This window comes from Falco cherrug, chromosome 6 (genome assembly GCF_023634085.1).
Source record: "Falco cherrug isolate bFalChe1 chromosome 6, bFalChe1.pri, whole genome shotgun sequence".
NCBI lineage: Eukaryota > Metazoa > Chordata > Aves > Falconiformes > Falconidae > Falco > Falco cherrug.
In genome coordinates this window covers 48,989,715-49,003,343 of record NC_073702.1, presented here as the reverse complement: position 1 = coordinate 49,003,343, position 13,629 = coordinate 48,989,715, and the positions used below count along the sequence as shown (strand labels likewise).

The 13,629-nt window shown below is 36.2% G+C and overlaps 1 protein-coding gene across 5 annotated transcripts in view; it reads right to left on the bottom strand.

Moving 5' to 3' along the window:
• Positions 1-13,629, bottom strand: part of ZDHHC14 (zinc finger DHHC-type palmitoyltransferase 14) — a 113,020-nt gene that overhangs the window by 33,927 nt on the left and 65,464 nt on the right. For all 5 annotated transcript variants that reach the window (XM_027815770.2, XM_014286138.3, XM_027815769.2 and 2 more), the window contains exon 3: positions 4,558-4,716. In XM_027815770.2, the coding sequence (XP_027671571.1) occupies positions 4,558-4,716 (159 nt within the window). The remainder of the gene's footprint in view (positions 1-4,557; positions 4,717-13,629) is intronic.

Sequence of the window (13,629 nt, the reverse complement as noted above, 5' to 3'; positions counted from 1 at the left end):
CAGAACAGAATTAAAACCAAACCAAACAAAGTCCTGACTCAAGTAAATACACACTGATTATAAAAGACAACAAAATCCTGGGAAAAGTACTCTCAGACACAGCGTGTTACAAAACCCAAACTGTTACAATGACACCTCTCTCAGCCTGTTTTTGAAGTAATTTGTGTTCTCCAGGCTGGAAGATGCTGGTATCTGGAGTGACTACATGCAGGAGCTTCTCCCAGAACACACTGATAATTCTCACTTTTTGTCTTATGCTGCGCACATTATGGTTGTATGTGTAATAATTAATTCCCCCTCTAAGAAAATAAGTTTACAACAACTGGTGCGTAATCTAGGAAACTACTTTAAAAACAATCATTTTATCCAAATTCTGCTGTTTGGCATACTGCTGGGTACAGATTGTATTTTGAAAACAATAAATTAACGTAGTCTGGTTCAGACCAAATCCAAAAGTAATGCCTACCATTGCCTGGCAGAAGTGCTTTACAGAAGCAAAGATGTAATCAGAAACGGGATGTCTACTGGCTTCTAATATAGCATATCTTATGTCAAAATTTCTGTCAAAATCTTGACACTTGGTCTCATGTTTAGGTTCTATAGAAAAGCAATCAGACTTACAAGTGAGAGGAATCCTGTCTCCTACAGAAAACAGAAAACATGGATAGAAAACACCAGTACAGTACAGTACGTGTGCCTTCAGCACTACTGGCATCCTGGGTCCCTCTCTCAGAAAGTTTATATTGGGTACAAAGGTGGCCAACTATGATCCATCAAGAGCTACTGGAAAACAAAGGGATAACCCCCCAAGGTTCAAGAAGGCCTGTGCTGAAAATTTCTGAGAGCGTGAGAACATCCAGCAGGAAGCACCCCCACACGCTCGCCCTCCTCTCCCGTTCTTCCCCAGGGATCCAACTCTGGCCATGGTGGGATACAGGCTACTGTACAAACTGAAACTTTGGTCTAACTTGGTATACCGTTCTCACGTTCATCAGTGATCTCTGAAAAATCAAACTAAATGTTTCAAAGTTAAGTTGTGACATCCACTTTAAAAAATTTGAGATTTGAATCCTCGGTGGAAAAAAAGAAATCACGTACTGAAAGAAACACAGAGGAACTGGAGAGGAGAAGCTATCTTCATCCATCATTCACACACAAATTTACGATATGCAGATACTGAAACAAATAAAAAGGCCATATTCTCTTAGATTAATATAAATGGTAGATTTCTTCCACCATACTGGATTTTTGCCTTAGTCAAAATCAGATATTTCACCTGATAAGGAAAACTGTGGCATGTGAATGCAAGGAAAGCTTTGGACATTTAGATTATTGGACTAAAGTGACTGCTTGCTAATCATAACTGTTTCTCGTTAGTCATTCTATCCTATATTTAAATACATTGTTTGGAAATAGCTGCTTCTTGTTCAGCTTTTATTATAGAAGTCAAATTAAACAAATACAAACATTATTTCTTAAAAACAAACAAAAAGTGAAATCACACAGTTGGTGTTCAAGTGACCAAAAGTAACCTTTAAAAAGTTATTTGGTCATTTCAGAAGCAAGCCCAACCACTGGCTTCTTACTAGCATCACAGAGTGCAATCAAGACCTCTTGGTAAAACCCAGCAATAACTAGCTTGAGCTCAGAATTCACCACGTCTGCAGGGGTTATTCTTTTTTGAAAGTCTTTATCTCTTGTGTTTATGTGTACATTATTTTATATTCATTTATAATTTTTAAGCAACATAATGGTACACAGAAAAACCTTGAGGGGCTAACTTCCAACTGCCATTCACAAAGGCAGTTAAAGAAAGCAGGTCAGGAATACACCCAAGACACTCGCCTCAGGGAACACCTATTCAACCAAATTTTTGAAGGTATTACATAAATGCAACAAGCTGCATTTGTATGAAAATCCAGATTTTTCTGGATACAACTATGAAAATATTGTAAAGCTAAAAGGAGTTTGAAGTATTACTATGGGTAGAACTCAAATTAGTTTGTTTTTTAAAGGTATTTCTTCATGGTTTTATCTAAATATATTATGTAGCCATTTATAAAAAAAATCAGTGATAACATGAAAATCAGAAACAAGATCAAGTAACAGATACACTTAGTAGACAACTAGAAAGTCAAGATTAATTCAAATGAGGGGAAAAAAACCAGCAATGAATAAATTTTTGTATGTACTTACATATTTAAAATGCTGCTAAGGCTTCCTTACAGAAGGAAAAGCATCAACAGAAAATACAGAATGAAAGAACCTCTCTTTCACACTGCATTCATTTGCCTAGTATCATGAAACACCTTTAGGTAAAAGTAACACACTGCCACTGGATTTTCTGAGCAGCAAGTGCTGGTTTGAAGAAAGACTCCATTTCTGTATCACAGTAGTCTCTGTACTTAGCTTATAACTATGCAGCAAAAGCTTCAGGAATTATGTGGAAAATGGAACGCGTAGCCATATTGGTAGTGATTTGCAATCATAATTACATAAATATCTGTATGTGTGTGAAGTAGGAATATTTTTGCATTGGTTTAGTTACATCAGGAAGGATCTAGCATAATCATAGTGGTATAAGATTTATTCACAAACTAAAATCAAATAAAAGCATCATCATATAGACAATCTTAACTTAAGAGTGGTGGTAAACTGAGTAACACATTCTGAATAAGTGCACGTGCTTAGACTGTTAGCTTTCCACAGGTACGTGAGCAATTAGATTTTCTTGACACCTATTTTTCCACAGAAAATTAATTGCAGGTACTTGTAGATTTCACTTTTTGCGTTCAATACACCTGGAATATTTATATGAAAAAGACCTGTACCTGATCAGGAAACAAAACCACTATGCAATGTACCCTGAAAAGGTCATAGTCTACTGCAACCCCCATTATAAACTCTGAGGAGAAAAATCACAGCAAATCCATTCCAGTAAATGGATGGAATTATTTTAAAGCAAGTAACTTCAAATTAAGAAATGTGCAAGAGGAAATTACATTTATCATACCTATTTTATAAGTAGAAAAGACTAATCTTCTTAGGTAGTTATCAATATGAGTCACTTGCTCGGACACTTTTCTGATATACATTCATAATAATTCACATCTGTTGCTTTATCACAGACATAATCAGAAGACAAAGATGGTTTAAGTTGTTACTCCGCCCTCACTATGTTTCACAGAATAGGTTTTCAAAATATAGTATGAAAAAGACACAATCAGATTACACAATAACCTGTAGAAAAATCCTTCATCGCAGTTCATTAAAAAAACCTGAAACATTATTTTAAAATAAACATCAGGATGCGTGTATGGGAGTTCCTCTTATTTATGCACTCTTGGTGAAAACAGCAGCATTTAAATTTTATTTACTGCACTGGTCAAGAACTGCATTTTTGTATTGTCAGGTTTGCTGAGCAATACCACAACACTGCAATGTCCAGGTTACATTAATGTTTTTCACAAAATATGTCAGCTGCAACTCATAAACATCCCTACTTGCCAAGCTCAATAGCTTTTACAACACTTAAATTCTAACACATTAGAAAAACTTTACTGAAGGAAACTTCTACCAATACCAATCAATTGTATAGGGCCAAAAAGCTAAACTTTTCAAGGGCCAAAAAGCTAAACTCTTCTGTAAGTGTACTCCCTAAATGAGTATCATCTAAACATGAAACTGTAATTCTTCCAATGACTGCTTTATATCTAAAAATATCACTGCTGAATGCCGCAATTACATTTCTCAGCTGGAGACATCTTTCTACATTATATTCTTGAATGAGTAAGATCCAGGCTCAACAGTGTGCTAATCAGCTGTACTAAAATCCAAATGTGATATAATTAACTAGAAACTACCTCAGATTTGATTGGTGGTTGTTTTTTTTTTTGTTTGCTTTTAAATCCAAGCATATCTTAATCACCTTGTCTGCTCTCCGAAGAAAATAGTAATGAAAAAAGACAAGATGTTCAGAGGAGAGAAAGCCTTATCATTACAAAATATCCTTAGGTCCTGACAACATCTACTTACTCTCAAAATAGCAAGCTTGCCCAGTAGTTTATTATGGATTCTGATTCTGTGTGTATTCTGTCACAGTGCAAGCCCTAACCATTTGAAACATGACTTAGAGTTAGTCTGTAACGAACTGGAGAAGCAGCTCCTTGCCCTCCATTTAGTTTGGCGAAGGAAATAATTTTGAGACTCCCATAAAGCTTGGTTCTCTGCACTGGAAAGTTCATCACACATATTAGCAGCCCTATTTGAATTGGGTGTGTTCTTTGTCTTGCAGAGCAGGTTAGGAAAGGTGTATGCATTGGGAAATATTATTCCTGTTTAGATTAGCAACAACTATCCGTTAGGCCAAATCTCTTCTTCTGCCTCCTCTAAAATTCTTAACATTTAACAGAGATTGCAGGAAAAAAGGATGAACACAGCAAGTGACCTCAAGAGTAATCCTGTCACTAATTGATTCTTTTCTGTCTTGTATCAAAAGTATTCATAACAATATATAAGCTACTAAATTAAACATATGCCCTATCTTTTTTTACTCACCTACGCAGTTATCACAAAGGCTGCAATGTGAGGCACGAGGTGGGCGGAAAATCTTGCAAGTAAAACAGTATTTTAGTTTCACTGTCTGTCCATTGATGATCACTTCTTTTGTTCTGGGAGGGGGGCGGTATCCTCCTGAACTGGAGCCATTTGCAATATCTAAGCATGAAAATAAAACATGTTAAATTTTTCACATGAGCTATGGTGGATGCACAGAACTGTCCTTCATGGCAATCTAGAGCAAGTTTCAAATTTATATTAACACACTTAAAATAAACAATTTTTTTTCCCTTCCCATTCTCCTAAAACAGCATGTAGCAAAGAAATAATTACAAATAGCATTCATAGCAAATCAATTTGTATTAAAGAAACCATTAAAACACAACTCCCGAATGCTGACAGCTACCTTGATCCCAAAACTCTTACATTCTCATACCCCCTAACAGTTCATAGAGAATACATTGAAGACAACTATAGCTACTGGTGCAGGATGGTAAAACTTGGACAAGTTATCTTTAGGGTTTTCCTGAATTTTTTAGAGCACCTGTAATTGCAGACCTTCTCCCTACAAGTGCTACAATTCTACAACCTAATATAGAATCTGTCAAGCAACAGCAGCTCCGTCATTAGAAGTTGGCATATGGTAGAAATAAGATCAATCATCACTTTGAGATGCTGTGATACAATGGAGCACATTCAGAATAGTATTTCGCAGCTCTTGCAGTTTCAAAGTTTGAAAATCAAACTCCCAGTGTTACTTTTAGACATCTTGAATTCTGTTTGTTGCATAAAAATAATTTCCAACTACCTCCTTTGGTACAAGTAGTATGGTTTTTTTTGTTGTTTGCTTGCTTTTGTTTTATTTTAGGACATCAGCATTCATTTTTCCAGCAACTAAAGGACTGATCAGGCTAAATCACTGAAATTCAATTTTGCACTTTAAATGTGCTCAAGCTGAACTATATTCTGGAAGTTGAACACGTAAAAGTGGTACCTTTTTCTCAGTTTATCTGTTCTTGTGTACTCACAATCAAATAAACCACAGAAGTGAAAAACTCTAGATTATTACTCTTGGACAGACAGAACAGCAAGAACAATTGTTAAGTAAAACAAATTATTTTCCAATATATGAATGAAACTGCATTTCAAAGTCACAGTCACTTGCACAACTATGTTTTAAATTGTCCCACTCACTTTCACAATGGATAAGCATGGGACTGGATTACAGGTTACTAGACGATCCATGACTTGTATTTGAGCTCAAATTGTTAGAGATATCACTCACAATTAGTGTCTGCCTACAAACTATACATTTTCCAAGCAGGCAACTAAAAAGCTTCCGACTTAGCAAGGTACTCAAATTGGGACAGCATAGCTGTGCTAGCAAAGGTGTAATCATACCACATCCTTGATTTAGCAGCAAATCTAGCTTAAGAAGTTCCCATCTGCAACATGCTTACCCGCTCCATAAATATGCATCAATAAAAGTATTTGTTGGACAGCATTGAAACAGCTGGACTTCAGAAAACTCTCTTGGAGAAGAGGGTGGAAGGAGGGGAGCAATAGCTGAGAATGTTGGAATTGGGGTGTGAAGCTCCTAAGCGTCCCTTATGAGAATGAGGTGGTGAATACTGAAGAAACAGCAGCCTAGAAGCAGCTTACGAGACCCTGATGAAGTACAGACATTTGCTTGTGTTGGGTCTAAACCAGTCCCTGCCGTGTTCCTGCGACGCTGGGCCAGGTCCCATGACCTGGTCCTATTGAAATTCAGATTACTGTGTGGTTCCCGTAACAATCAATAATACCGATTTTGACCTCAAGGCCAATACTACTTGACACAGTATTTTTGATTAAATACTGCATTTCAAGATACTAGTGTATTTACATGCTGAAGCATAACTAGACAATACAAGTTATTTAATGTGCAATATGGACATTATCTTAAGTTTCCATTTTGTTGTTCCTTACAGTTATGTATTTTAAAAGAAACTCATTAATGAAATGATTGTGATTTTAAGGCACTCTAGCAGATACAAGAATTTGATGAGGTCAAAAGAAATAATTTAATTTATTTAGGTTATAGTAAAAAACATTTTTTACTTGCTTGCATAAGAGTTTATTTGTTCTCATGACACATCAGTTTGAATTAAGTAATTTTTGATTTTTGCATTCCAATTTAGACAGAACTAACATGAAAAGACATTCTATTGAAGGCACAGAACAACTATGTTTATACCATTTAAAGCTTTAGAGACATGGATGATTCCTAAATCCAGAAAACAGGAAAGAATTTCTTACAATTCAGAGATTAAAAAAGCTTCCACATTTATGATGAAAACTTCTTTTCCATAGAAAAAGTTATCATAGGCTGCATGAAACGCTGAAATAAATAACTTGTATCAATACAGATTTAGATAAGACAATACTTTTTAGGGAAGAAAAACACCCTAGTAAGCTCTTGTTATTAAAAATCCCCTACAGCTGATTTAAGTTACTACTACCAAAAAAGACAAATATATGTTAATCCAATGTACTTGCAGTGATATCATCACCAGCAGATTTCTAATATCCTCAGTCCTTCTATACATCCATAGGCCCTACAAAACACAGCATTATGCCCATTTCTGACCATAGTCTGGTCAAGATAGACTTAGATTGTCAACAAAAATGTAGGTCATTAGCCCTAATTAACTTTTTATCCAATACAGCATTTAACATGTGCATGCATAACTTGTTCACCAATAAACCAATGACTTTTATTTGATACTCATACTCAAATTTAGGTGTATAATTGTCAAAAATACTAATGAAGCCTAGATTTCATATAGGTGTAGTTTTCTGTACTGCTAGAAATGCCGATACATTGAATTTCTGTTATTCTCATATGAATTGAATTTTTCATATTTTGTTCTTTTAGAAAAATCTTACTATTCCTGAATATGTACATAATCATTTAACGAAAATTACTTAAACCAGTCAAGATGAATTGTTTAGAAAAAATGCTCTTTTTTCCTAATGAAACATGGATAAAACGCACATTGACTAAACCCAGTATTTCCCCACCTTTCAAACTAGTTCAAAAAGTGCACTGTATTCATTTTGTTTTAAAATGGGCTCTGGTAGAATCTCAAATGCAACTTCCCTCTTCTCTGGTAGAGCAGGGAGACTACCCGCCAGCCCACCATACTTACAGTGCATACTAAGAGGATTTCCTTCCAAACCTTTGCAGGGAAGTTCAAGTTCACAGGGACAGCAAATCCTAGCTCTCTGAGTAAAATTAATCTCAAAATCCAAGGGTGAAAGCTGATGTAAATGACATTAATGAAAACAGTCTTGCTGACTTTCCATGGAGTCAGGATTTTACACACAATCCTAAATTACATAATCAAATCTGAAAGTCTCAGTCTTTCTGTTTATTAACAATTTTTTTCTGGAAACAAGCAACAGAGCATCATCAAGTGTGCTTGGATTTAATCAGATTTATCTAACCTAAATGTGCTAAACATGTCCTGGTCTCACAGTGATTTTTCAGACTCTAATTAGCCTTCAATTGGACTGCTCATACTTGGGTACTAACACAGTTAAATCTTTAATATATGTGGTCCCTTTTCAGGCACAATATGATTAACCTTTATGGAATCACCTTCCCCAAATAAACCTGTGTTTGACCACTATTTTTTTTACATTTTTCTCTTCCAATTTGTTACTGATGTAGTAACGCAAGTTATTTTACAAAAAATGTACAATATTCCAGGGTTGCCTTCCACCCTTTCTGCTCTGACATATTTTATAACTTCTCTAGCAGCATTAAATGTGCATGCACTAGATGGGGCTCCAGCATTTTTATTACCCTATTACAAAACCCCCAAACAGACAATCCATGTCCTTGCAGGACCAAGGTACCTGAACTGCTGCAAGAAAGTCACTCCAAGTATTTAATGGAGATACAGCAGCCTAGCAACCTTCTAATGTGACAAAAAACTCCACCTAAATATTTCAAATTATTATGCTGAAAACAAATGGGAGGTGCTGTTTAAATGAGACACAGAGGCTGGAATTTTGCATATGTGTCACCAGGATTCTCCTGTGCAATCAAGCATTTGCTTTTTTGGTCAATTTCCCTAAGATTCTAGGACAAACGGTCTCTAGGTCTCTCCACAAACTTAATCATACCATGCAAGGTTTGCTGTCAACTTAAAAGGGACACAATTTCATTCTTCAAGCAACATCATTAGAAAAGTTGGTAACTTGATTTAGTTGTAATGCCTTCCTGCTAAGAAAAACAGATAATGCAATGAAAAAAAAACTTTATGGAAAAAAAAAAAAAAAGCCTGGCAAAAATGCAAACCTCTAAGAAATGTCTTCCTCTGTGTTTAAGCACTTAAATCTAAGCTATGTGCTTAACAACAGTGGGCTACAAGAGGAAAGAGTGGTTTATTTTTTCTAGGGAAAAGAACTTAATCCAATAAATTTTTTTTGTTTCCAGACAGTAATCTCAGGGACAAACAATACTGGGAACCAGGCTTACGACTGAAACCAGCAGCTGCTAACTGCATTCTTCACATAATTCTTCATCTGATAGCCAACAAGAGATACTGACCAAATATTGCTGCTGACTTTAGATGAAAGACTTACTGCCTTGATTTCAGAATAACCTATGTATAATGTTCTTAGGAGTGGAATTGCATCATCTTGAAGTCTAAAACTTTATGTGAAAGATATTCTCGCTCTGAGAAAGAAATGTAATCTTCAATGACTTGCTGATGACAAGAAGCATAGAGAGTAAGAGCTTTCTGAAAGACCTACCTGCTGCACAAAGTAATGTCACTAATCTTTTTTAAAAAATGTTGTTTAAAGCATGCAATATCAGGTATGACTATAAGCCTATCCAGCTGGTATCCCACCTTTGGAGAGAAAGCAAAACATACCCACGCTGTACCCACAAGCAGTATGTATTTGTTCAGGCTACTGTCAAGTCTAGGAAATGCCTATGCTGTGGCATAGATTTAATTTTATAAGTCTCTAAGGAAATCAAATTATGCATTTCATAACAAATGAAAGACAGGCAAGGAATTGTGGAGAAGTTTCAAACAGTCTCCAGCACCAGTGAAAATTAGAGAGTCAAGACAAAAACAACTTCCAGAGATGGCATGGTGTTGTAGCTAATATACTGAGTTCAGGGCTGGCCTGAGCTGGTTGTACAGAATAAATTAGGGAGATATACATAAGTTAATACGTTAACCCTGAAGAGAAATCCAAATTATTTGCTTGCTATAGATGGGCCTTTTTAAGGCTGGAAGGATAAATGACCCTAATAACTTTTTTATTTATCTGCATCAACTAACCAATACCAAAAAGCCTGATATTGTGGAATAATTCTTATCTTGTACACATCAAATGGGCAAACACTTTCCCACCTGTGGAAGCCATGGTGCTGCGTTTGGTTATCCTTTAAGCCTTCATATTTAGAAGTTTATTAACCTATGAACATTTTTCCATTTGAGGGGACTTCACATTAAACTAACTACAAGAAACACACACCATAACTGCAAAGAGGTTACAAAATAAGGCTGCTCCTAGTTTACATGTTCCCGTAGAAACAACAGCCCCTCTCAGTACAGTGTTTTGCATGATTGCAGAACTCATGCTTACATGCACCATGAAAGGGATGCAACTACCACTGGGGTTGCCCTGGAAAAAATGACTTTTCGATTTTCATGAAAGATGTAATAGAATAAAAGTATTACATCAACATGGTTTGATTTCCATTTAGGGAACAAAAAAAGTTCCTGCTGCATTTACCTGAGATTATAACGCTTTTATAGCAAATAACCCTACATTATCTTCAGTGATTAAGCATTATACAAGCCTTATACATCTAGTTGCTTTTATTCTATTATGTTATATGAAAAAATACTAGAGTATTTTAAGATTTATGCTCCTCCCCTCTCTTAGGCCAAACATATATTTCTTAAATATTTTCTTATGGGTCATGCTTTCAGACTTCTCTGTTTTGCTGATTTCCTCTTAGGCTTCCACACATGGTATCAAAAAACTAGACAGTGAACTGAGCCCTCACCATCACTAGGTATTGCAGAATGTCACTCCTCCTGGTTTATGTAATGACTCTTAATGCATCCCAAAAATAATTTCTCCTTTTTGTCACGATATCATGATACTGACTCAATCTGTTTGTGGATAATACTCAAGTGCCCTTTTACATACCACTCACCACTTAGCCCCCTTTTCGTTCCAGCCCAAACCATTCTATGATTCTGTATTTGTTCCCAAATTTTGCTAAGACTAAATTATTTAGAGTATATTAAAAAAATACATATATGCTAACCCAAGTGCTTGCAAATTTCCCTGACTCAGCATCAGTTAAGCATATTCTTTCTTTCCTTGAGTACACAATCAGTCTCTGCAAGATCCTACTTGATCACTTACCATTTGCCACTTACTTCCAGAAAGTTGCTCATTGACTTTGTCATAATTTCATCTAGACCTTATTTCCAAAATCTATATAGAATGAAACCTATGCAGAACAGTATCAAGAGCTCCATTACAGTAAGAATTTAGCACATCATCTTCTTCCCCCACCCCCCACCCCCGGTGGCCAAGACAGTTGCTCTTTGAAGGACATCAGTGGTTACACTTGATTTGCTCTTGAAATGCTTGTTTTGAGTCTTAAAAGGCCATAAACCCCAGCCCCTCCTAGCTTCAATTCTTACAATTTGATCATTTAGCATTGCTCCATGTCTTTCCAGACAGAGAACAGTTTCTAGTGACATAACAGACAGATTTCTATTAGACTAGAATATTAGATACACTGATAGAGATACAGTATAGTGGATTAGCAGATTTTTATTTCTGCTTTAACTACTACTACTACTTTCCCTCTTCTAACCTGTGCTTCCCATCAGCTGGCAAGAACTGTGCAAGTTCTCTTCTGAGATCTGAAGCCTTCAGCTTCTCTTTCTTCCTCTGACCTCCAAGAGAACCCATCCTGTGTCTTCTACTGTTCCTTGCTGGTTGTAACTGACTTTATTCCCCTTTTTGCCTTTCTGACACTTTCCCTATATACTTGTGCCGTGTTTTTATGTTCACCTATAGAAACTGTCTCCACTTCTGATGCAAGCATCTTGACTGCAATCTTCATAAACCTACGAATACAGACAGAATTAATTATTACTAGACTCCCAACCTCCTTCTGTATGAGGATAGCTTGATGATGTGCGTTTAACATAGTGTTTTTCAGTAACAGATATTCCTTTTTCTTTGTGGACATTTTTTTTTTTTGACAAATGCTTTTACTTTTTGTTTTGCTATGAACACAAATAGTGGCTGGGCTACTACCACATCACCAAATCCTCAAGAAACTTTCCATTTCTGTAACCCGGTGGTAGAAACAGCAGCATCACAGCTCTGTTAGTCCTCAATCTTCACCTGGAAAAAGGTGATCTCCCAGGTGGAAACATGTCACACTGTCAGCATGACCACTCTGTTTCCAAAAAGTCACTTGAATGAATGGAGTACCAGCAGTTTCTTTAGAAGGTCTTCTTTTGAGAAGTGTTCTCCTTAAGCAGCTTGTCCTATTCTATGCTTTCTGATGTACAAAAATAAAGTTTAATAAGCTTTAAGAGAACTTCAAAATAGTGTTCTTAAATCAGAATTACTCCTCTTGGGACATCATTTCTCACTGCATCTGTAATAATGTCTGTGAGGCTGCCTCCCAAAGAGACAGGTAGGGCACAGTAAGACTCGAGTACATAAGAACAACTTGAATAAAGTAAAAGCCACAGACTGGACATGTCACATGCGTAAATTTTAAAAAATAATTTTTGTAAAGACATTATTTTTAGGTGATTTATCTGAAGAATCTCTTGCCTAGGATTATATTACTGGTAACTTTGCACCCCATCTTTAGAAGGCACCTCAAGTTCAAAGGTACAGCAAGTTCCAATGCAATCTAGTTTTGGAGCATGTCTAAGTTTTCTTTTGAGTTTTCCTGCTGCACAGATGCTGCTCTACTAGGTTACATCTTTTTTAGAGCACATTAAAAAACATGTTTTAATAGTGCAAAGATATTTCTTCCCATTTCCATTGTTGATTCCAGAATCACAATTTTAGGGCAGAAAGATTTGTTAGGGCTACCTAGACTGCTCCTTTCCATTAGGCTTGCCATAAGCCCTCATGCTTGGGAACTTGAGCACCAAACTCCACATTTGCTAGCAATACAGTTCCTCACTTCAAGACTCCATTGCCTCTTTTTGGAAGACTTGTTTTGCTGTCGCTGAAGACTGCAATGGTTTTGACCAGCCCATCAGTCTGAACCTCTGAGGCAAGTCCTGTGTTACCATTTTTAAAAAAAAACCTGTTAATGCAAGTTCTGAAACAGTCACACATGGAAATATTTTGACTCACCTAATCAACTTTTTAACATAATCTTCGTCTTTTTTCAGTATCAAATTTATATTTTTTCATTTTGTATTTAGCCAAGACTCCCTACCTGACAGACACTTTCTTTAAGGAAAAATTATCATCGTCAGCTGCTTATTTGAAATAATTTATTTCCTGACTTAGATAAATGTTTCTTTGAACACAGGGAAAATAAGCAATTACTTGAGCAGGAAACCGTGCCTGTATTTTGGACCAAAGCTGGTACCATACTGTAGGTAAAGGATTCCTTGAATGAGATCAATGAAACTAGACAGTAACACTGATTAGGAAAAGATGCTAAATGAACACTTCGAACAAAATGAAAAAAATATTTTCCGTATTTTTATGCTTAAAAGAAAAGACTTGTGAGATTTTGTAGCCTAAGCTGTATACCTTATTTCTGAGGTTTTCAGATGCTTAAGCAAGATGATTCAACCACTTCTGAAGCTCAGATGAAAAGCAAACATTTTAATACCTCTATCATATTAGAGAATTTGAAGAAAGGATTTGAAACCTAGCACATCCTGTAGCCATTGAGCTTAGCATGCAATATTTTCTGCACAAATTTTGGCAGATGGGCAGGGTTGGGGAGGGGAGAGGTCACTGTTCAGTTATCCTCATCAGGAGCTTGTT